Source organism: Cucurbita moschata, unplaced genomic scaffold (genome assembly GCF_002738365.1).
Source record: "Cucurbita moschata cultivar Rifu unplaced genomic scaffold, Cmos_1.0 Cmo_Scf00037, whole genome shotgun sequence".
NCBI classification, from domain to species: Eukaryota; Viridiplantae; Streptophyta; class Magnoliopsida; order Cucurbitales; family Cucurbitaceae; genus Cucurbita; species Cucurbita moschata.
In genome coordinates, this window is record NW_019268553.1 from 1,509,728 (window position 1) to 1,533,064 (window position 23,337).

Sequence of the window (23,337 nt, forward strand, 5' to 3'; positions counted from 1 at the left end):
AATAAATAAATAAATTAGAGCTATTTTAAATTTTATAAGTTTTAACGAGGGAAATTAAAATTTTAAAATTTTATTTTTCATTTAATTTAATTTAATTTTAATAATAAAAAAGCAAATTGGAAAACGTAATTTGCAGTCCCCACATGCATTTTGGATCACAGCCTGCAACATAGTCTTTAGGTTCAGATCCAATCGGAAAAAATGCTTCAAGACTTTCCCTCACGGAGGACCCGCCGCCCCCACCGGCGGCCCCACCGCCCATCGCCACCGCCAAAGAAAGGGGAAACCACCAAAAAGTACTTTTAATTTTTCTGACAGGTCAACGACTTCAGGACAAATTACAATTACAAGGGGGCATGGCGTTGACTTTCAAACCATCCAATGCCAACCTGCAATGTCAACTTCTATTATTTTCTTTCCACACATTCCCAAAAAATATAATAACAATAAAATAAATTAGAGAATAATCATTTTTCGTTCTTTCTTGTGGTTTTTGGCTCTATAATTTGTTAAAATTAGTTTCGAATTTATAAAGTTTGAGCCACGTAAATTAAGATTTTGTCCATGATCTGCATGGAACTAGCTGGTTTCACACTCGAGAACAAACTATGGAGCCACGACCTCAACGATTCAAACGATACCGATATATCCTATATATAATACGTTTTATTTTAAATTTTACAGTGGTGTAACATCGTCGATTTGTAGGTTTTTAGAGAAGTAAGTGATTCGTGCTAAAAAAAAAATATATTATATAGGTTGACATTTTAGTCCTTTCAGAGACATCAATTTATTATAAAAAAAATTAAATTCTCACACTACTGTGATATTGTAAAATTTCCCGACAAAATGTAAATATTCCAATATAAACTCAAGTGAAATTACCAAAAATAAAATATTTTTATAATTTTTCTATTGTATTATTGAAGGAAAGGGAGAGAAAGAGAAAGATAGTTGACTAGTTGTAGACCATTTGACTAAGAAGTCTCGTAAGGTTTGACTTTGGAACATGTATATTTGCAATGTCTGTATCTATAGCCGTATTAATTCAACCAAAGTCAATATGTATTTAATTTTCTTTTTGTTTTTTACTAAACAGACAAATTGTTTTTGGTCTATTCAATAATAATCCATTTTTTTAGATACAATAATCCAAATTATATATATATATATACACACACACTCTTCCACAAATTTAACAATTTCCAATAATTATTTTTTTAAATTATAAATTTATATTTTATACCATTTTATTTATATATATTAAATATGATCGTAATTTCTAATGCTATTTTTAAAATTTTATTATTTATGTATACAAATTAAATTTAAAGTCTAATGGAGAAAATAAATTATTTCAAGATTTAGAAGCTTTTATTTACCATTTTTATATTTTCCATTTTTGCGACCCTTAAGTAAAATTGGTACATAAATAAATCGAAAATCTCCTTAATATTTTAATTCCTAAAAAACATTAAAATAAAATTAAAGAATTGATAAAGTCAGAGAAATGGAGAAATATAAATTATATATATTTTTTATTTTGTTTAAAACAATAAAACAAGAGGAGAAAAAGCAGAAAAATAAATAATTAATGATACAAATATTTTGATGAGATATTTATGGGTTTAATTTATTGCATCACATGCCGGTGTTCGCATGAATAAAACCGAAGATCTGCTGAACCGAGCTCGCTATATCCTCTGCTGTGAATCTTGACTCGCTTGCTATCTGCCAATCATACTCAAAATAAATCCAATAATAATTATAAAATTCACCCTATTATTCTAATTGCAATAAATTATTTTATTTTTACCATTTGTTTTTGGAAATTGATTAAAAATTTGAAAATTTATTTAAAAAATGCGAAAATACTAGTAAAGAAATTAATTCCACATGAAGAAAAACTTTTTTTTTTTTAATAGAAAGTGGATAATAACACAAATAATTTTTATAGGTTAAAGTATTATTTTTAATTTTTAAAAATTAAATAATTATTGAACCGAGCTTAATTATTATTAATAATGAATCAACTGGAATATATTATTGTTAATAAAAAATTATTTTTTAAAAAAAATCCCAAATTAAAAGTTCTGAAATGAATTTTAAAAAATAAAAATAAAAATAAAAATTGACTAACCTTGACGTTGAAGGAATAAAGAACAGTCTGTTCAATGGTGGTAATATTTGTATGAAGAATATTGAGCTGAAGATCTTCGAGGGCGGCGATGGCTTTAATCAGCTGTCCCGGTCGTCTTCTCGACAGGATCTTTATCATTGCGTCGAACCCTAAAACCTTCACTTCCACGTCAGCTAAGCACGATTTGCTCTCCGCCGTCGTTTCCAATATTTGCCCCTCGTTTTGGTGACCACCGAAATTCCCTGCTCCCGGCGGCAGAAATGGCGGTTGCTGCGGCGGAGGTGTGTCGCCTGCCTGCAGTGGTGGCTCTCCTAGAAGACGACGTCGTTTTTGCGATTCTAGACACTGGAGAAGCTGCTCCAGCTCCCTCACGAACTCGATTGCTCCGCCGATTATGGAGGCTTGATCTCCCTGCAGCGTGTAAATTTAATTTATATTTAAACTATAAAATATTCTAATAAATCTAATAATATTTTATCCAAAAAAAAAAAAACTCTCCCATGTTCACAAAATCTCTCCGCCATCTCTATTACAATCTCTCCGCCCATCTCTATTACAATCTCTCCGCCATCTCTATTATAATCTCTCCGCCGTGAAATTAGAAAAAAGAGAGAAAAAACGTACCCTTTGAACGTAAGAACCAGGCATGAGAGAGCGCAAAACGCGGAGATGTTCATTCATCTGCTTCCTTCGATTTCTCTCCACCGCAATATGCGTCATTCTTTGGCTCTCCACCTCTTCGCTTGTCTTCACCGTCCTTCCTCTTTTCCTTTTATTACTATTACCATTATTATTATTATTATTATTATTATTATTACCATTTTTATCGTTCCTAAAATTCTCCTCTTCTTCTAACTCCCCTACAATTCTGCCTCCCATCTCCGCCGCTTCCTCCTCTCCGGCCGCCGCCTCCTCCGCCCTCTCGTTATTCAGAACCGGGAACTTCAAGAAGTAGACTGGGTCAATCCCGGCTGGTTCATCATCCTCGTCGAACCGGTTGAGGCTGAGCTTCGGACCGAAGTCGGCGAACTGCATAACCTCAGCGAAGCTGAGCTTGTCCGGTGAAGTTACGGATTGCAGCGGTGGAGGAGGTAGAGGGTTGGCCGGAAAGTAGGTGAGGATTCCGGTGGCGTTGTCGGCGGAGGTTTCGAAGGGGCGTGACCTCATGAATTGGTCTTGGTTGTTATAGAGATCGTGTTGGTGGTGGTGGTGGCTGGAGAAGCTTGGCGGCATAGGAGCTTCGTTCTGTGGAAAAATATAGTGTTGAAATTAAAAATTGTGGAATTTAGAGAAAATAAATAAATAAGGAAAAAATAATTGATATTTTAATTATTGTTTATTACGTGGGACCTCCAACTATATATATAATACAAAAATATGTTACACAATAAGGTACCAAATTATATTAATTACTAAAAAAACCATTTTTTGAAACTCTAATTATAAAATAGTTTTTAAATTAATTCAAGATTTTGGCATGCCTTCTAAAGTGATTATGAAGGATATATAAGATTTTGAAATAAAATTAATTTAAAATAATTAAGTGGATATTACAAATGATTTTTTTTAACTATTTTAATTTCATAAAAATCTTAAATACATGTAATTAATTTTTTTTATAATCAGAAGGGGAAAAAATTAAAAAAATATAATAAATTATTTCAATTCCGAGTCTCAAAATATTCATTTTGGTACTTACCCAAAACGTTATTTTTGGATGAGTATTTAGAATAATTAAAAACGAATATTTTGAAAATATAAAATCAAAGTCGGTGGTGTTAGACAAACACGACTTTCCACAATAGTATGATGATATTATCCACTTTGAATATAAACTCTCCTGGCTTTGCTTTGGGCTTCCTCAAAATGCCTCATACCAATTAGCATGATCCGGGACTTTTATCATCATCCAAAAGGTGGAATTCGAAGTTATGAAAACTAAAATAAATAGTTTGAAAATATATAATCGAGAGACGAGCATAGTAATATAATAAGTAAAAAAATAAAAGTAAGGAAAAGAAAAGAGAATAGAGAAGGATGAGGCTATAGTTACCGAGTAGTTATCGTCCTTCTCCATTGGGTTGGCTATTTGCGTATATGCATACAACACACCCAACTTTAATCGAACCAACTAATGTCAATGCTCTTTTTTCACCTCAAGACAATTTTCACTTTGCCCCAAACTTTTCCCTAAATTGTCTTTTCATCCCCACCTGAAAAACAATATTTATTTATTTATTAACCATTTGCAAAAATAAGCAAAAAAAAAGAAAGAAAAAAAAAAAGAAAAAAAAAAGAGGAACCCTACCAGCCAGCAAAGGTGTGTTTGGAAGGACCAAGTGGAAAATTTGGATTTGGTGGAGGGTTTTATAGAAATATGAAAGAAAGAGAGAGGAGAAGGAGGAGCCTCGGGGGGATTTATAAGGTGGAAGCTTAAATTCACCTCACATTTTCACCTCCCTTTATTAATGTGCGTCACATTCGCAGCCTAACAACGCTCTTCACTTTTCATGAACCTTATTAAGAAGAGCCACCATCCCTTTTTTTGAATTTTTCAACTTGGATATGCTTTGTTATTCTGTTTTTCCACGTCAAAATCCTTTCCCTGTTTGATTAAAATAACATTTTAGTCTCAAAATTGACGATTTACTGTCTTTTTTGAATAAAGAATTCGTCGATTTGCCTCTACCTGTCGTATCGTGTAGGACTCTATATCACGAGAAAGGGTGGGTGAGAGATAAGGCAACGACCTTTGGAGCCATATTCATCTTATCTTGACAATGTTCGTATTTGCTCCCGATTGTTATATCATTTTCCTATACTTCAAAGAAGAAAAAGTAAAAAGGTCAGAGTTAGTGAAATATTTCTAGTGCTACAACCATACAGAAATATTTCTAGTGAAATATTTCTAGTGCTACAACCATACAAAAGTAAAAAGGTCAGAGGAACAATTAACAAAAATTTTGAATTTGTATCCACATGCGAAGTTTCAAATTCACATCCAACCGTTATCATGAAACGACTTAGTTGAATAATTCTCGAAACTTATTCAATATAGAATTTTGCTACGTTACGACACAACTCTCTTTGATGCTAGCAACGACGTTTATACTACTAAAATACCAAAAAGTTTTCTCGGGACGCTCTATGTATCACATGAAATTGAACTAATGAGATATACATCAGCTTGAAGCAGGTAAGAGTGGCTAATTAAAGTAAAGTTGGGGAAGCACCGTATAGAAAGCTAATCACAGGATACAAGTGAGCCACCAAGAAAATTGGAGGAAACTTTTACTCAAGAAAAGAAGTGAAAGTGATGGTCAAATTAAACACCCGAGAGCCCTTAACAGACACACACATACACATATATATCTATATAAGCTGTTCTCTCATTATTGTGGATTGACCCAACACTGCTAAAAACTAGCAAAAAGAAATTTCAATGTAACAAGAACATCCACTTAGGTATCGGCAAAGTTCTAGTACATAACAAATCAATAGAACTTACTGGTTGGCCTACCATAAGAGGCACCTCAATAAGTTAAGAAACAACAGAACAAAAACAAAACCAGTAGGGGGTCAATGAAGGAAGGAGGGTAAGAGACTGCATCCTAATACTATAACTAGTGCAAAACCTGGTTGCCGAGTTCATAGCTTCTTTATATTTGTGAGTTTTCAGACTAGCTTACCTGGACTGTTCTCACAAGAAACCGTTTCACTGTACTACATTTGGTTGCCAAGATGATTGATAAGATATTAGATCCCAGTAGGTGGTCACCATTGTGAGATCCCACATCGGTTGGAGAGGGGAACAAAGCATTCCTTATAAGGGTGTGGAAACCTCTCCCTAGTAAACGCATTTTAAAACTGTGAGGCTGACGGCGATACATAACGGGTCAAAGCGGATAATATCCATTAATGGTGCGCTTGGGCTGTTACAAATGGTATCAGAGCCAGATACTGGGCCCCCAAGGGAGGTGAATTGTGAGATCTCACATCGGTTGGAGAGGGGAACGAAGCATTCCCTATAAGGGTGTGGAAACCTCTCCCTAGCAGACATGTTTTAAAACCGTGAGACTGACAACGATATGTAACGGCCCAAAGTAGACAATATCTATTAGCAGTGGGCTTGGGCTTACAACCATGGTTTGAACTCATTCTCCATAAGCCCTTTATTATTAGACCAACCCATGGTGTTTTGGAAAACGAACAGTCATTTGGGAGAAAAACTCACGAGAGAGCAACCCTCTCACAGGCACAAATCCACCAGAATCCCAAAAAGTATCACTTTTTAGAAGCAGGAACCTTCGGGGTAACCTAGCCAGGATTTCCAAAAGATAGCACGTGCTCTGATTTTATCTAAGGTTGGCCAACGCTCTGCCAAAGAGTCAGGGGAAGCATAACATCAGATCCAACAAATTGTTAAATAAACTTGTACAGAACAGTATTTCCATTCAAATACTTTATAGGATGTAAAGAAGGTGATATAACAAATGGAAATTAAGAACCATATATGATACCGTGTCTCAAGTAAAGATATGAGGAGAAATATATTTACGGGGAGTGAATCAGACATGCAGCAATAAAACCGCTAATAATTTATACATCAATATATATATAAAGTTAGAAGCCTAGAAAGTCATGTATTATAACCAAGGACTTGCTACATTTGGATAAACTCTCAAGTCTTCGTCGGATGACTAGTCAGCCTAAATTTACTTCATGTCGTGTCTGCTCAGAGCTTATACGGTAAAAACTGCAGATCCATGTTGAATAAAGTACAAGGCACGACAGCTCTTTGATACTTAAATGCATAGCAAAAATACAAGTGCAAACCCAAGTGAGGCGAGATTTATAATGCACAAGACACATGGAGGAGTAAAAGAAACCCCCAATGGCTTCTTCCATTAAAGCTGTTGAATTCGTGTTCTTCACAGCACAAGGTATGCACAAAGACAACACAAAGACAACGCAAAGACAACTGAAAGCCTGAATGAAATAAGACACTAAAGATATTTGTGCAGAATAAGACACAAAGATAAAGTACAAGCTCGAGTGGTTGCCTTAGTTCAACACAATGAGAGTTTAAGGGGATTGGAACTTCTGACCTCTAGGTTGAAGATATACGTCTAACCTAAATGAGCTATGATCGGGATGACATAGTTGAAACAATATATAACAGCCTTTGAGCTATTATGTGATCAAAGGTGATTGCTTGGGGGGAAAATACTCAAGCCCACCGCTAGTAGATATTGTTCTATTTGGGCTTTCCCTTCAAAGGCTCCCTCGAGGTTTTAAAACGCGTTTGTTAGGGAGAGATTTCCACACCTTATAAGGAATGCTTTGTTCCCTCTCCAACCGATGTGGGGTCTCACAGTCCACCATTCTTGGGGGCCTAGCATCCTCATTGGCACATCACCCGGTGTCTGGCTCTGATACCATTTGTAACAGCCCAAGCCCACCGCTAGCAGATATTATCTTCTTTGAGCTTTCCCTTCAAAGGTTTTCCCTCCAGGTTTTAAACCGCATTTGTTAGGGAGAGGTTTACACACCCTATAAGGAATGCTTCGTTCCCTCTCCAACCGATGTAGGATCTTACAGTGTGCTTGCTTGCCTACTCAGCTTGTGAAACTAGGCAATTGTGTCCAAGGTAGTCCGAGTGCAGTAGGGTAAAATAAACTAAACGAACAATATAAAGTAGACAAATGAACATGATTTAAACGAAAGTTTAGAACCATATTGAGGGCTTAGACTTCAAGCTGCTCCACAATGAGGAATAATGACTATTTACAGCCATTGTTCATATTACCCTGCTTGTTCTATACCACATTCTCTCCATTTCAAATCCAGTAAATCTCATCGATGAAATAGGAACAATAAACTGAATTTAAGGGCCCAATTTGCAAAATCACAAAATCAGCCCAGCGTGTTAAACCCTACCGATTATGAAAACAGGATATTCGCCTATATTGCACTACAGAATTGCTGAAAGCGGCACAAATCATGGAAGAAATATTCATAAATGCGCGAATAGAAACATGAAACAAATGGAAAATGCTCAAGAATGTGAGGTATTGTAAATACAATAGGACTAAAAGACAGTTGCATACCACGTGAAACCATCGAACAAGAAATTGCCAAACAATCATCCCGGTCGCCGACGGTGATAGAACTGACACCTGATCAACACCGCCAGATTCCGGCAAGTAGAGACCGCCATCGGCAAAGTTATCCGACCACCGGCCGAAGCGTAGGGCTGGAAAATGTGAAGTATGCGGCTACTCATCGCCTTCAATGCTTCCAGAGTTCCCTCCAATTCCAGGTATGTTCGCAAACTATTTATTTAGTTTTAAAAAACTATTGTGAACGAACAAATTTTGGATTATTTTGTCCATATATTAATTTCATAATCCCAAATATACCCTTTCACTAATTAGTTTTTCTTTATTATTTTAATCTAAATTACTAATTGGTACACAATTTAATTCTTATTTTTCCCAATTAATAATGCCTGCCTGCCATTTGATTCTCTTAAATGTTCATCATTTAATATAATAATTATTGAAGGGATTTTAATTCTATTATTAATTTAAATTAAGTTTACAAGCTTATTTTTCACCTTTTTTTTTTAATTTTGGAAAATGATAAATATCATTGACTTTTTTTTATAAAAAAAACTAATTATTATCTATTCATAAATTTTAATTATAATAATTGTTGGTATTTTCAAATTTCATACCCAAAAAATAAATATAATAAACAAAAGATCCTCTTTTATTTTAAATCAAATTAATAAAAAAATTTTTTTTTTTAATAATATTCTTGAATTAAAGAAATACTTGGTCCGAATAAAAATATTAATATTTTATTTATAAAATATCCTTAAACTTTTAAAAGTGTTCAAAAAGATACGATTAACTTTTTAAAATTTCATTAATACCCTTGAGATTTTTTAAGAAATTAAAAAAAAAAAAAATACACTTACAATTACTAAAATACCCACAAATTTTTAAATATGACGTCAATACTCTTACAAAAAAATTAAATTTTTTAATAATATTCTTGAATTAAAGAAATACTTGTGTCCCTATAGAAAACATTAATATTTTATTTATAAAATACTCTTAAAACTTCTATAAGTGTTAAAAAAAAATACGACTCAACTTTCTAAAATTCCATTAATACTCTTTAGAATTTTTAAGAACTTTTAAAAAATTAAAAAATACACTCAGAATTACTAAAATACCCATAAATTTTTAAATATAATGTCAATATTCTAACACTTTTAGGTATTTTTCAAATGGAATACAAAATTCAGGAACATTTTTATTAATTTAAATAAATTTAAATTATCGTATCATCCAATTATATTTGCAACGAGGTTGTTCCCTTGAATTAATCATTGTGATCCGTGTCTTGTTTGTTCGCCTATTGTTAAAATTACAAATTTAGCCCTAAACTTTGATGTATATATTTTAGTTTAGGAAAATGCTAAATAAAAAAATTAAATGCATTAAATTTGAATTTATATATAATTGAGACTTACTAAATATAAAATAAATAATTTAAAGATTAAATAAATAAAAAAAATAATAAAAATTTAAGAGTAAATTGGTACGTTATTTGCCGACCAATTGCTAGAAATTTTGTTAGGTTTTGAATGAAAGCCATCGCCATTCCATCTACCAACTACCGAATCCCGATTTCAATTGACATCTAGAACTTTCTATAAGCTTAATTTAATTGCCCTTTCTATATATATATATATATGATTTTTGTTTTGTATCCTCGTTTTCGTCGCCCACTTTACCCCTTCATTTCCTCCTCAATCGGACACAATCCGATCGACGAATCCAATTCCAGCAGATGGATAGCGACAAAAAGGTCTTCACCTTGAAGGAAGTCGCAGAGCACAACAATCACAAGGACTGTTGGCTCATCATCAGTGGCAAGGTATATTCCATTTCCTTTCTTTTTCTTTGTGTTGGATCTATGATTCTTCCGGTTTATTAGCTGATTCTGCTAGTTTTTGGGATGATCTTTTGTTATTTGGTGAATTCTTGTCCTTGTTCTGGTGGTGGAGTTCACTTTTGCTTTGGATTTTGTTTGAGATTTCAGATTTGTTGTTTTTTTTTTTGTTCTGGTTGAGCTGGATTGTTTTGACTGTTGGATGTGATTTGTGGCATTCTAATTTTGTATTAAGCTGTTAGATCTGTGATTTCTGGACTGGACTTTGTTGTCTGTTGTTTGATCTATTGGCTTAAGGTTTTAGTCTGTGGCAGTGATTATCTGTTAATTGTTTCTGAGAACGAGCATTTCCTAGTCCAATGAATATCATTGATAGTCTCTTAGATCTTGAGATAATTTTTAGTACTGTGAATGTGTATAAAAGAGTAAATATATTTTGACCTATCCACTTTAAGTTTGTTGATTCATGATGCTTGATATGTTTTAATATCCTCATGTGGTTGTTCCAATCCACTCCGCCAATCTAATTATTAGGGTTCCGTTTGATAATTACTTGGTTCTCCGTTTTTTTGTTTTTGTAAATTGAGCCTGTAAACACTATTTCTACACATGACTTTCTTTGTTTTGTTTTCTAAATTTTAGAAATATTTTCAAAATCTATGACTATGAATTCAAATGTTCCCTTTAAGAAAGTTAAAAACTATTGTAAAGAAATCGAATGAAAACAAGCACGAATAAGAATCAAAATGGTTATCAAAGAGGGTTGCTGGTGTTGTGACTTTTGAGCTGGGAACTATGTTCACTTTCAAACATTGTAGCCAACTTACTGAACGTTATGTCTTGATATCCATATGGACAACGTTTTGTTTAAAGATCCCTTGAAAGTGGAGAGAATTTCCTTTGCTAGAAGTACTATGCATCCTTAGTTCATCACTAACCAGTAAATATTGGCCAATCCAGCCCAGAATTTACAGCTTGCCCATTTGAAACAAAGTCTTTACTTTAAGGTGCTTTAATTGTGTTTATTCAACTGATTTTGAGACTTTTTTTTTCTGGTTACTCTTTTGCATCCTTCATGGATAATGAAAATGATGGTGGTCGGAGTAAAAGTATTCATTTCCTACCCTAAAGAGGTGGCCTTAGTTGTAAGGGCTCGGGATGCATAGACTTCGAAGGTACCTACTAAGGTTTTGGGTTCAAATTCTTAAGTGGACAACTTAGGCACTTTCTCATAACGATTTGATTTTGACTTTATATTTTTTTGAACCTATTTTTTGTTTCCTCCTAGTTTTAAAAACATAGGTAGAAAGTGGATAACAAAGCAAAAGACACGTATACGTGGAATTAGTATTTATAAGCTTAATTTTTAGAAACTAAATGGTTATTATAGCGTGCTCGGAGATTAGCAAGGAGGGCCAAGAGCATAATGCCATTGAAGAAAAACTACCATTTTTGTGACTTATACAAGCTCCATATGTTATAGAATCGTGTAGAATTTTCAGAAATTAACCGGTTATTATAGCGTGCTCCGGGATTAGCAAGGAGGGCCAAGAGCATAACGCCATCGAAGAAAAAACTACCATTTTCATGACTTATATAAGCTGCATATGTTATAGAATTGTGTTCATCAGTCATCTGATCTCCTTGGTTCCTTAAATTATCTGAGCAGGTATATGATGTGACCAAATTCTTAGAAGACCATCCTGGTGGTGACGATGTTTTGTTATCAGCTACAGGTATGTTTCAACTTATAGATTTTCAGACCTAGTCGATAATTCGTACTTGGCAACACGATAATTCATACTCGATAATCCTATCTCAGGAAAGGATGCAACCGACGACTTCGAAGACGTGGGGCATAGTGACAATGCAAGAGAAATGATGGATCAATACTATGTTGGAGAGATCGATGCTTCAACAATTCCAAAGAAGGTGACATATACGCCTCCAAAGCAGCCTCATTACAATCAGGACAAGACATCAGAGTTCATCATCAAGCTTCTCCAATTCCTCGTTCCTCTTGCAATTTTGGGATTGGCAGTCGCCATACGCTTCTACACCAAACAAGCTTGAGTGAGCTCTTGAGGTAACCTTAGAAAGCTTTAAATTTGTTAGATTGGTAGTGGTTGATCCTTATGCTGTTGCTAATGATCGGTCAGTCCATCAATGTGGCTTCTTGGTTATAAAATGCAGAGACAATCAGTGTTTTTCATTTCCCACTTCCTCTAGATTTGTCATATTTATGAACCTCTAATACTTCATAAATTTTCAACGCATCAAATCTGAATCCATATCTGATTCTTGATCTGTTGATGACTTTGTGTTCTTGATGCAAACTAGCCTACCCTATTACTGAAACTACTTATTATCACGAGAGTATGTGTTTTTTTCTTACCATTCTCGGTCTTTCGAGATCAAACTATTTAAAATGATAACGATTGAATTACGAGAGAACCATATGATCCTACCTAGCGTATGAAAGCTCGTAAGTAAAATATTTTAGGTAGGTGTGCACGAAATTAGCTATAAGTCAATGATCCTACAGTTCCTTTGAAATTTCATGGATGGAAAAGTCTTTGGCTCAAGTGGGAAGGACATGAAGTGGGCGTGGTAGGTATAGGTTAAGCGTCCAAAAATGATATATTATCAGATTAATATTTGGACGGTAACTCTGCTTTAACTTCAATTTATAGTTGACTGTAAAATGATTATTCAACAATTTTTTTTTTTTTAAAAGAAATTCGTTTGATTTTCAAGTTATATTTTACATTTTCTTAATTTTAAAACTTATTTTTATAGTTTTTCTTTTATCAATGTAGAAAATAATTTTGAAAGCAACGTTTATAGGATGGAAAAGAAAATAGGGAAAAATAGTTTCACCAAACTAGTGTTTTATTTCATCAAAATCTAAATGATATTCATAACACCAAAAGAAATTAACTAAAATTGATGAAATTAAAAAACAAATTGAAATAAAAAGGTCAGAAAATTATACTAACAACTAAATCTAAAATCTAAAGATAGAACTTCATAAATTAAAAAGAAAAATACTAAAAATATTTCGAGTTTTTAAAATTTTTTAATTTAAAATTCCAAGTCTCAAGTTTGAGAGGTACTATAACTAAAATGATATTTTAACCTCTATGATTTTGTTCACCTCGACATTTCCACGGAACGGGAGAAGGAGAGGATTAAATGGAGGTCATTGTCTTGCACATAAAGTGTGATTTATTGTGAAGAAGAAGGAGAGGATTAAATGGAGGTCATTGTCTTGCACATAAAGTGTGATTTATTGTGAAGAAGGCCTGAGTTGAGAGAGAGAGAGAGTGAAGAGGAGAAGGAAGAAGAGCATAAAAGAGGCAGTGATAATGAATGCAGTAAAGGTGTTAGTTAAGTTAGGAAAGCTTAGGACCACTACGAATGAAAAGCACATCCCAACTTATTTTCCTGTAAACTTCTCTTCTTCCTCTGTGCTCTGCCATTTGCAGCCTCTGATAGTTACCCTTCGCAGTGTTTGGGTGCCCTCTGCCTTTGTTCTAGCCCCCACACTCATCTTTCTCATTTCACTCCATTCACAAATATGGCTTTAAATTCCTTTCTTTTTCGGTAATTTTTCTCTAAAACACGGTTTACTTACCAATAGAACACTCAAAATTCATCCTTTTAAGCAAGCGTAAGGTTTTTAGAATACCTGGAGCTGACGCTTTGTGCTGGTTGTAACTATCCAAGTCCACTATGAGTAAGATATTGTCTTCTTGAGGCTTTCTCTTTCGGGTTTCTAGAAAAATTGTTTTTTTTTTCTTGTTCGTCGACCATACTTCCCTCAAACAAAGTACACTATAGAGCCTTCCATGAAGTCTAATGGAGCTCTTGAACAGCCTTCCCTTGGTGTATTTGGATGCCCTCTCCCTTGGTTTTAGCCCCCACACTCATCTTTCTCATTTCTTATTCACAAATATCGCTTTAAAATCCTTTCTTATTCGATAATTTTTCTCTAAAACACGGTTTACTGACCAATACAATACTGAAAATTCATCCTTCTAAGCAAAAACGTTAAGTTTTTAGAATACCTCAAGCTGACGCTGGTTGCCAGTAGATATTGTCCTCTTCAAACTTAGCTTTAAAATACCTCTACCAAGAAGAGGAGGTTTCCACACCCTTATAAATAATGTTTCGTTCCTCTCTCCAACCGATGTGGGGTTTCACAAGTAGGGTGGTGCTCCACCTCCATGAGACGAGATCACATGACGTGTGGAGTGACTTGTCTTGCATGGAGACATAATGTAAGAGATGGGCCAAAGTCTACTGTGACCAAAAACCTGCAAACAAAGATAATGGAGGAAGAAGAGACAAAAAACAAGAAGATATGGGGAAAAGTGATGGTTGAATTTTATTCCATCAAAGGGGTTTTTTTCCCCCCACTTTCATCAGTACAAGTATAAGGAGGAACATACGGTACAAATGGAAGAAAATTAAAATAAAGAAAATGAAAATTCTAAGTAAATTTCTGTACCCCACACATTCACCTAATTAATTACCCAACAGCCTAAATGCTACACCAATCTATTAGACACAAGGCTTTTAGTTCTATTTGCTGTGTAATTCAACTTCTTGTTATGTTACAGACCATTAGTACAGCCCTAATTCTTTACAAGTAAAAGGGTCACATAAACTAAGATCTGACTATCTACCATTTATAAGCACAACTTAACCTGAGAACATTGAGATAAATGGGTCCTGAATTATATTGAATGAATGTCGTTGTCTAATCGTCCATTTTCTCCCATTGGTAACGTCCCGGAAGTGGTTTGCCTGTGTTCGGGTCGAAGTTATACCTGTAGTTAACCGTGAAATGTAATACTCATGATGTGAATGCGGACTATAGCTTAGAAAGGCTTTGAAAAGAATGCTGAACATGGGATATGCATCACTTACTTCTCAATGAATTTTCTTTGCTGCTCTCCTTCGACGTAGTTGAAGAAATCGTCAACTTCCCGAGTGGTCGGTACATCCATTGCAGAGGAATTTTGCAGTCGTATCCTATAATCGGTGGTACTCGACGCCTTCGTAGAAGAACTGGGTGTTCGTATGCTCTCGGGCTTCTGTATCAAACTGCAAGGAGTGGATTCCCTACTGCAACCATTAACATGAACAGTCATTAGAATTGGACTATAAACAAAATCGACAGACGAGTCCAAATGTGTAAACAAGCCATGAATAGGTTCCCAGTTCCTTCAATTTGAACAATAAACAATCAAACGATAAACGTTGAGATTCTTAGAGGAATCTTCACATGTTTCAATGAATCCTCAAGCTGGATTGGCCAAAAAATACAAAAAAAAGGTAACAATGGAGTTCAATGAACAAACGAACAGGAGAATAAAGGTAAAGCAATTCGGAATGCACAGTTCTACAAAGGTATTTGCACAGCGTAAGGCGCGTAATGCCCTTCTCAATAAATGTACAAGACAAAACTACTTGAAACTACCGAGGGGGATAAAATATAGAAAAAAGGACTTCTAGACATTCTCGAGCTTTGATAGAATTTTCAGTTTTTCGTGCCTGCGAGGATATTAGTACCAAGAAGAAATTAAACCCCAAAGATTTTCCTGCTCATTGCAATTTCAAGAAATGCACACACAAATATATGAACTGTTTGTCAGAAGAGAGATTCGTGATAAATATTCAAAGGCCGAATCATAACAGGTTGATTATGCTTGAAATTACTCTCTGTTTCCTAGGAACGGATTGATCAATTTCTATGTGATATGATAACACTGTGTTGTGTCAAGAAGAAGAGAAAAACGGTAAACCTAACCCTCCGAAATTTCCAAAAAGCTTCAGAATCTCTGTTTTAGAGGTATCGAAATGTGCAGAGAAAATGGAGATTCAACAAAGAAGAAGAAGAACAGAGGGGATTCAAGGAAGAAGAGAGAGACCTACCTCATTCCACCTTCAAAATCCAAAACATTCTCTCCAAACGAAGCTTCTTCCTGAATGTCAAGAATATTCACATTTTCCTGAACCTCGCTCTGCTTAACCACGATTTCCTCGACCGTCACATCCTTCATTTCGCCGTCGCCACGCCGATGCGAAACAGACTCAATAGAACCAGCGGCGACCGAACAAACCCCCAACCTCGAGGTTTCTCCGGAATCAGCGGTAACTCTCCGGCCACGTTCATTGCTACTCCTCTGCGGCAATTTCTGCTTCTTCGACTCATTCGCGAGAGCAATATTCTTCGGCTTGTGCAGGCGACGGCTTCGGAGCTGGAGATAGGAACCAGAGGTGGCAGGAGAAGACGGCGGCGGTGGAGAATTGGAAGTCTTCTGAAGGCGCTGGAGAGCTAGGGTTTTGGCCCGAGTTCGAACGCCAATGTAAGAGGAGGACTGAGAGGCATCGATAAGGGTGATTTCGAGTGAGGACTTGGATTTCCTGATGTACTTACCCATGGCGGAGTGCGTAAGCAAGCTCTCATGGAGGAAAACGCAGTGGCAGAGAGACAGAGGAGAGAGAAAGGGGGAAGATTTTGTAGAGAGAGAAAATGGAGGTTCGGATTGGACGAAAGAAGAAGACGAAGAAAAAAAAGGATTTGAAGTGTGAGGTTGGGGTAATTTATACGGAGGTGAAGAGTGCTTTGGTAGAGAAAAGAATAAAAAAAAAACAGGTAGGGTTGGGGTTTTCAGGCTTCCTGTACTTTTTATTTTATTTTTCTCTATTCTTTTTTTAATTAATTATAAAATAAAATTTCTCCTTTTTTAAAATTAATTAATTAATTATATATATATATATATATTTACTATTTTGTAGATAAAAAGTTATAATTAATTAATCAATCCAAATAAAAACAAATAATTTTTTTATAAAAATAAATTTTTAATGTTAAGGTTGATAATTAAACCATTTAATTTAACGACTAAAATTAATTAAACTGTCTCATTTTATAAGTTAAATAAAAGTAAATTTGTCTCGGTCTCTTAATATCTATTGTAGCGAGTCAATAACCGCATCTATTCCTTTTAGAAGTTTAAGTGCCAAGACCGATGAAAAGAAGACTATGAATTTGTCACTGAAGTATTAGGGGAAATTAGAAGCAAAGATAATCAGCTCGGCTGATTTAAATCTACTCACCTGAATGTTGTTTGCCTTAGTTTAGGCATTTACTCTAGGTCAAGAGATCTTAGGTTCGAATCTCGACTCCATATATTAAACTAATAAAAATGGTACGGAATCCCGACCCCATATATTGACGATAATAGGGACGATTTAGGTTGGGTAAAGTTCTCAAGAAAAAAGTTTGGTTCAACCCAAACCGAGGTCAAGAGGTCTTAGGTTCGAATCTCGACTCCATATATTGAACTAATAAAAATTGTACGAAATCCTGACCCTATATATTGACGATAATAGGGACGATTTAGGTTGGGTAAAGTTCTCGAGATGATAATAGGGACGATTTAAATTGGGTAGAGTTCTCAAGAAAAAAGTTGGTTCAACCCAAACCGAACCGTTGGATATAGTTAGCTTGTCCAATCCTTTAGTAATTATATATCATAGATACAGTGGAACACGTTTCCTTTTCTTTCTCGTTCCCCTCCCCCCTGCTCTTCAACTTTCAGCCAAGTGTTGACAAAAGTTACCGACCCATTAAATTTTTCCAAATACTTACCGACCCATTAGGTAACTCTCTTACTAGGATTGGCCGTATCGGAGAGTGATCAGTTCAATACAATGTTCTAACTCGATCCAGTCAAATCATCTACGCACCAACTTTTACTCGACTATCTAAAAACACAAGAAGAAAAAGGAATCGACGCTAGTGATCGTAAAAATTTTCAAAATCAAATAAAAACCGGCTCAAATAACTTCACGAGCTCGAACTTACCATTTTGTAATAATTAACCTAAACGACCCTATTTTTAATATTTTAAATTTAAAATTCTTTCACCGTCCATCATTTTGACTCCGACTATTTTTTTAGTCTCAACATTGGTCGGTTTGATCACTAATTTAATATCGACCAAAAAATTAAATATTCAAATTTAAGTGAAAAAGAAAAAAAAAATATTTAATAATTTTTGTGAAGTAATTATAAAGTTTGGAGGTTTTCTATTTATTGAAATGAAATGAAAATAAAAAATAAAAAATTACACATGATGGGATACCGTGTCCTTTACGAAAAAGACGCCCTTTTTTCCTGCTGCTCAGCTCAAAAATGTCATTTTCTTAAATTATTATATATTCTTTAATATATAAATAATAATAATAATAATTAAAGAAAAAAAAAAAAAAAAAGAGGGACTTCTGCCCCAGTTTGAAGGGCGCTCCCAATTCTGAGCTGTCCCTCTAAGCGGGCAGCCCTGGGGCGGTGGTCCTTATTAAGGTCAGAGGCAAGTCATGCAGCGCTCATGATATCTCACCCATTTTTTTACTTTATTTATTTGTTTTTATTTACGTGGAGTAAATAATTTCTTCCTTTGGAAGTTATTATTATCTCCAAAATTTACCCTTCCTGATAGGTAAATTTTTCTTCCTTTCTTGGGTAAAAAAATTAGCATTTTGGAATTCATATTACTCTACAAATTTTATTTTAGTTCTTAATTCTCCTTTGATTATAAATTTATATATATATATATATATCAAATTCAAATTTATATTTAATAAGTCAATTTGCATTTTAAATTTGTCATTGACCTATTAATTACTGAGTTAGTAACTCAAGAACTTCATCGACACTGAAAACCTCTAAATTAAAAGACTAAACTTGTAATTTAACATGCATTTGTAAGAAATATGATTCAGTGGACTAGACATGAACTACCGTCTCGAAAGTGAAGAAAAGTACATGTGCTCGGTTAACATTACTAGATGAAGTCCGATCTATTTTTACATCTTAATATTTCTAACTAACTTAAGCATCTTAGCGAGACTAGTACCATGCCACTATCCATATTAACTATTTGTATAGGTCACGTCTATCTTAATCAACAAATTCACTACTAAATAAATGTGAAATTCACGTGAAATTTCTTCCGATCAAATTTGGCATTAATAGTATGAATTAACATAAATTGCAACAAATTTAATCAACAAATAGGACACTAACCCTAAGAACTTTAAAATTATGCTTAAAAATGTAGAAATATAACCACACAAATTCTACAATAAAGTGTCCAAATTCGGCCAAAATAAACAATATTACAAAAATATTATAATTAAATCACAAGTTATAAATATTCTTGTGTTTATGAGATTTTAAAATTTATATTTTAGTATATAAACTTTAAAAAACAATTATTTATGGAATTTAAACCTAAAAATTTAAGAATAAAGTTGGTAAGGTAAGAATCAAGGTAAAAAGTAAATCTTTTTTTTTTCCTGAAATAACTATTTAAATTGATTTAATAAACAAATATCATTTTATTATAATTTTTGAAGAAAAATAAATACTATAATTTTTCGCATTAAATAAAGACAATTATCCAAAATTCTTATTATTCAAAAAAGAAATATTTAATAATAATATTTCGACGCGTTTTAAAGAACAAATGGAAGGTGGGAAAGCCAAGTTGGTACAGACTAGGCAGACCATGCAACCTCCACATTATCTGCCATAGCTAATTTAATTTATTCGATTTGTACTTTTCCACTATTTATTTATTTATTATTATTATTGCTATTTTATTTATAATTATTTAAAAAGAAAAAGCCTTTTAAAAAAAATAAAAAAAAATAGTGGGCCCCACACGCATTGACGTTCTTGGATTTATCTTGCTAGACAGCAAACTATGAGATAAAAATAAGAATTTCTACACTTTTTTCTTCGCCTCAATGATTTGCCTAACCAAAATAATGATGACACAGATGGCAGATTTGGATTGGCCCACGTGGCATATAAACATATATTATCTTCCTCTTAAGTCGTTAATTGATTTATTATTTTTAAATTATAATATAGCTATAACTTAATTTATTTAATTAATTTCAATTACCAAATTTAATAAGTTTTTAGACCCACCTTAAAATTTGACACAAATTAATGAACAAATCTATGCTAAATGATTCATGAAAATTTTATTTTATTTTAAAATTCAGGGAAGAAAATAAAAATATATAAATGAAACTTAAAGGAATGGGTTGTTTAAGAACTAAATAGAGAACCAAAGCAGGGCAACAAGGAACCATAATAATAATAAGATTTAATAAATTAAAAAAAAAAACAAAATTATTAACTTATAAGTTAGTAATAATGAGAAGGAAGGCAGTAAATCTTTAACAGTTAAAATTAAGCTCTATCAATAGGGTTAAAAGAAGGTTCAGTTTGTGAAATCTATTAGACAACCCATGAGGGGAATATCACACACTAGCTTAACTTATCTACCCACCATAACTCTAAATAATGAAGAAAAATGGAAGGTAAATTTTCAATACAACAAGAACTCTCTTCTTTTTACTTTTCCCATCTTTTACTTTTCATTTTTAAAACTCCATTTTTAGATGTAGTTTTTGAGAAAAAATGGAGAAGAGCCATTAGATTTGTGTAATAATCAGAGTTTGACTCACCTAATGCCAGAGAAGTTGATGTGGGTATGTATGCTTATTTCCATATCTTGACAGATTTGTCATGGCTCGCGGAGGCGACCATTCCTGTTACTGGTGATTGAGCCAACGACGAAATCATGCACTCGTGAGCGGGCATTGTCATACACTTGTTCTCAACCATGTTCCACAGCTCCAATGACTGCAATTCATCGGATCGAATTGGGTTACAAAGAGATAATAATAATAATAGGTACATCACTGATGTCTAACTCGATATCTTTTAGCAAATCAAACAAAGTGTTCTCATACCAATATCGGTCTCATCAATGTCAGCTCGACGAAATCGATATATGAAATGACAAAACTTGGGGCTCTGTTGGTGTGTGAACATATTTCATAACAATTTTTTTAAAAAGTAACTTTCTCGTGTTATAATCCGAACTGAAATTGTTCTTCCTATAAAAAGTTGCAGGCTCGAAGATAACGTTGATCTAATTGGTTATAAATAAACTCCTGAAACATAGGCACTTAATGCATGTGGGGGAATAACTGGAAGCAAATGGTACAGTAGAGCTAAGGAAATAATGCATAATTGTAAAGCGAAGTATAACCTGGTAACCGCCGATAACCAAGAGGGAGGAATAGCTCGGGTGAAAAACGCAAGAATGGAACATATTCCCACTGGAACTGAGCTCGTGAATGCATTCTCCCGATGCGACCGACCATACTTTGACAGACTCCCGACTAACAGATGCCAAATAATCTCCATTTGTATCCCAACAAATTGAATGCACATCTGATGAATGACCCTACAAAGTGAACATTATTCTCTCATCAGCCGCTACTACAATAGTAATTAAGTGAGAAGCTTTCTAATTTATCCAACTAATACTTGAATTTATTTCATATTTGTATAACAAGATTGCTAAATCAGTGAAGTTAATTTCAATGAGTAGCTATAAATCCTATGGGGAACTTTGATTACAGTGTCAAAATTGTAAAATCAAGATACAAATATCTTCACTACATGACATTCAGTAGCTCAAATTTCGTCGGTGACCTTGGCTTTTAATTATTTTATGAAAATTTGAATACTTTAAACAGTATAATAGTGTTAGTTTTAGTAGCTATAATTTCTATGTTGAATTTGTTATAATTACAGTGTTCATCACATAATTCACTCATTGATCAGAGATAAACCAAGTGGGTATGAGAAAAGGTGATCATCTCTATTTATTTCTTTCCATTTTTATGGCTGATTAACTTAGTAGAATTCTAGCAAACGAACTCCATTTGGGCTATGTTGAGGGGTTAATGTGAGAATAGAAAATAACCTCTCGCCAAGCTCCAGCTCCTATTTGCTGACAATGACAACAGACTCTTATCCGACTATATCATAAAGGCAAGCTAGCCTCTTCGACGTTATCATAATTTCTAAAGAATCTTCTGGTTTAAATGTCAACCAAACAAATTCTAGTGACGATGAAGTTTATCTTTTAGGAGCTTTTGCGATGGAGGTGTCGATCTTTATTGGGACTCTGTCTGTTGGAATATGGTAAGGTTGTCCATCATCTCAAGGATATCAAGTTTTGGGAACCTAGTAATAAGAACATAGCCCTCCATACACATGGCTTCAAGGATTTTCCATTGAAGACGATGATACGCCATCTAAGTTAGTTTTCTTGTGGGCAACTTTTTCTCCATTCTTCTATGGGTACCAGTTTTGGCTCCACCAAACGAATTCTTCTGGATGGATAACCAGATTTATAGTGATATCAGAAACTTTCTCCACTTCTTCCTTAACAGTTACTGATAATTCTTGATTTCAAGAGTCATTTAGTCCTTACTAAGCTTGTTTCCTGCATCTTTAGTTACATTTTTTATGCTAGTTTATGACCAAATCTGTTCAAATCAGGCTCATGACCTACTTCTCACCAACTGCTGAGCTCCCAATTGCCGAGAGGAAAGAAGATTCAAGAGAGCCAATGGGTGAAAGCTCCACCACTCCTCACTATTCTCAACTTCTCCATCTCCTCACTAAACAATTCAATTCCTCTTGACAAAGGAAGAATTGAATTATCGAGTGGTTTGATTCCTAGCTCATTCTACTTTTCCTTTGTCTATTTTCACAGATTTAGTTTAGGATTTAATACTTCTGAGTCTTTTGTAATCCTGTTGATATGCTATTCAATTATTCTACCATGAAAAATCTTCTATAAACGTGGCACCATAAGAAAATATCATAGTGTTAATCCTTCAAAATATGCAAGCAACAATTTTTTTTAATGGGAAACGATGCTTTCAGAACATGAAAGAAAATAAGAAACAAGAAAGAAAAATGCTATAAAGTTTTGAGATTTAATGAAAATTAACCAAATAAATGAAAGAAAAATGGCAAGAAAATTATCTGTACTCTAAAGTTCGGATTGTATCAATTAAAACCTCAAACTAACTATTGTATTAATTTAAACCTAAACTAGTGTAAGTGAATGAGTTTAGACCCTCCATGAGTGATATATAATAATTTTCATTTGATTCTATTTAGAATCATATCACAATCATCTAATAAGATTGTTTTTCTCCCGAAATTCTACCAACATAGCAAAAAAAAAAAAAAAAAAAAAAAAAAAAAAAAAAAAAAAAAAAAAAAAAAAAAAAAAAAAAAAAAAAAAAAAAAAAAAAAAAAAAAA

General features: G+C 33.8%; 4 protein-coding genes across 10 annotated transcripts in view; 1 reads left to right on the plus strand and 3 right to left on the minus strand.

Annotated features, from left to right (window-relative positions):
- Positions 1-1,542: 1,542 nt before the first annotated feature.
- Positions 1,543-8,440, minus strand: LOC111431830 (transcription factor FAMA). Of its 2 annotated transcripts, XM_023068530.1 has the most exons (7): positions 8,251-8,440; positions 4,891-4,961; positions 4,449-4,745; positions 4,194-4,353; positions 2,765-3,385; positions 2,141-2,551; positions 1,544-1,731 (listed from the first exon to the last, which is right to left on the minus strand). In XM_023068530.1, exons 4-7 carry the CDS (start codon positions 4,215-4,217, stop codon positions 1,642-1,644), a joined length of 1,146 nt encoding a protein of 381 aa, XP_022924298.1. In that variant the 5' UTR covers positions 4,218-4,353; positions 4,449-4,745; positions 4,891-4,961; positions 8,251-8,440; the 3' UTR covers positions 1,544-1,641. The 2 variants fall into 2 exon arrangements, with proteins under 2 accessions (XP_022924299.1, XP_022924298.1); XM_023068531.1 differs by lacking the exon at positions 4,449-4,745 and having other exon boundaries at positions 1,543-1,731.
- A 1,409-nt stretch (positions 8,441-9,849) lies between these two features.
- On the plus strand, positions 9,850-12,424 carry LOC111432154 (cytochrome b5-like). The gene is made up of 3 exons (XM_023068978.1): positions 9,850-10,093; positions 11,778-11,844; positions 11,931-12,424. Exons 1-3 carry the CDS (start codon positions 10,007-10,009, stop codon positions 12,179-12,181), a joined length of 405 nt encoding a protein of 134 aa, XP_022924746.1. The 5' UTR covers positions 9,850-10,006; the 3' UTR covers positions 12,182-12,424.
- A 2,102-nt stretch (positions 12,425-14,526) lies between these two features.
- On the minus strand, positions 14,527-16,690 carry LOC111432223 (cyclin-dependent kinase inhibitor 4-like). Its single transcript, XM_023069103.1, has 3 exons — positions 16,052-16,690; positions 15,044-15,241; positions 14,527-14,943 (listed from the first exon to the last, which is right to left on the minus strand). The coding sequence occupies exons 1-3, from the start codon at positions 16,558-16,560 to the stop codon at positions 14,874-14,876; spliced, it is 777 nt and encodes a 258-aa protein (XP_022924871.1). The 5' UTR covers positions 16,561-16,690; the 3' UTR covers positions 14,527-14,873.
- A 3,674-nt stretch (positions 16,691-20,364) lies between these two features.
- Positions 20,365-23,337, minus strand: part of LOC111432112 (transcriptional corepressor LEUNIG_HOMOLOG-like) — a 9,483-nt gene continuing 6,510 nt past the window's right edge. For all 6 annotated transcript variants that reach the window (XM_023068919.1, XM_023068918.1, XM_023068917.1 and 3 more), the window contains 2 exons: positions 21,259-21,456; positions 20,365-20,846 (listed from right to left, as the gene is read on the minus strand). In XM_023068919.1, the coding sequence (XP_022924687.1) occupies positions 20,703-20,846; positions 21,259-21,456 (342 nt within the window). In that variant the 3' untranslated portion in view covers positions 20,365-20,702. The remainder of the gene's footprint in view (positions 20,847-21,258; positions 21,457-23,337) is intronic.

Bases quoted from the DNA above. Each gene is read 5' to 3' on its own strand.
- LOC111431830 (XM_023068531.1), bottom strand. From the start codon at position 4,217: ATGGAGAAGGACGATAACTACTCG. The intron at 2,552-2,764 runs GTACGTTTTTTC...TACACGCTGCAG, and splicing joins CTGGTTCTTACGTTCAAAGG to GGAGATCAAGCCTCCATAAT. The intron at 1,732-2,140 runs GTTAGTCAATTT...TATGATTGGCAG, and splicing joins TTTATTCCTTCAACGTCAAG to ATAGCAAGCGAGTCAAGATT.
- LOC111432223 (XM_023069103.1), bottom strand. From the start codon at position 16,560: ATGGGTAAGTACATCAGGAAATCCAAGTCCTCACTCGAAATCACCCTT. The intron at 15,242-16,051 runs GTAGGTCTCTCT...TAATGGTTGCAG, and splicing joins GATTTTGAAGGTGGAATGAG to TAGGGAATCCACTCCTTGCA. The intron at 14,944-15,043 runs GTAAGTGATGCA...GGTTAACTACAG, and splicing joins CAAAGAAAATTCATTGAGAA to GTATAACTTCGACCCGAACA.
- LOC111432154 (XM_023068978.1), top strand. From the start codon at position 10,007: ATGGATAGCGACAAAAAGGTCTTCACCTTGAAGGAAGTCGCAGAGCAC. The intron at 10,094-11,777 runs GTATATTCCATT...TTATCTGAGCAG, and splicing joins GGCTCATCATCAGTGGCAAG to GTATATGATGTGACCAAATT. The intron at 11,845-11,930 runs GTATGTTTCAAC...ATCCTATCTCAG, and splicing joins TGTTTTGTTATCAGCTACAG to GAAAGGATGCAACCGACGAC.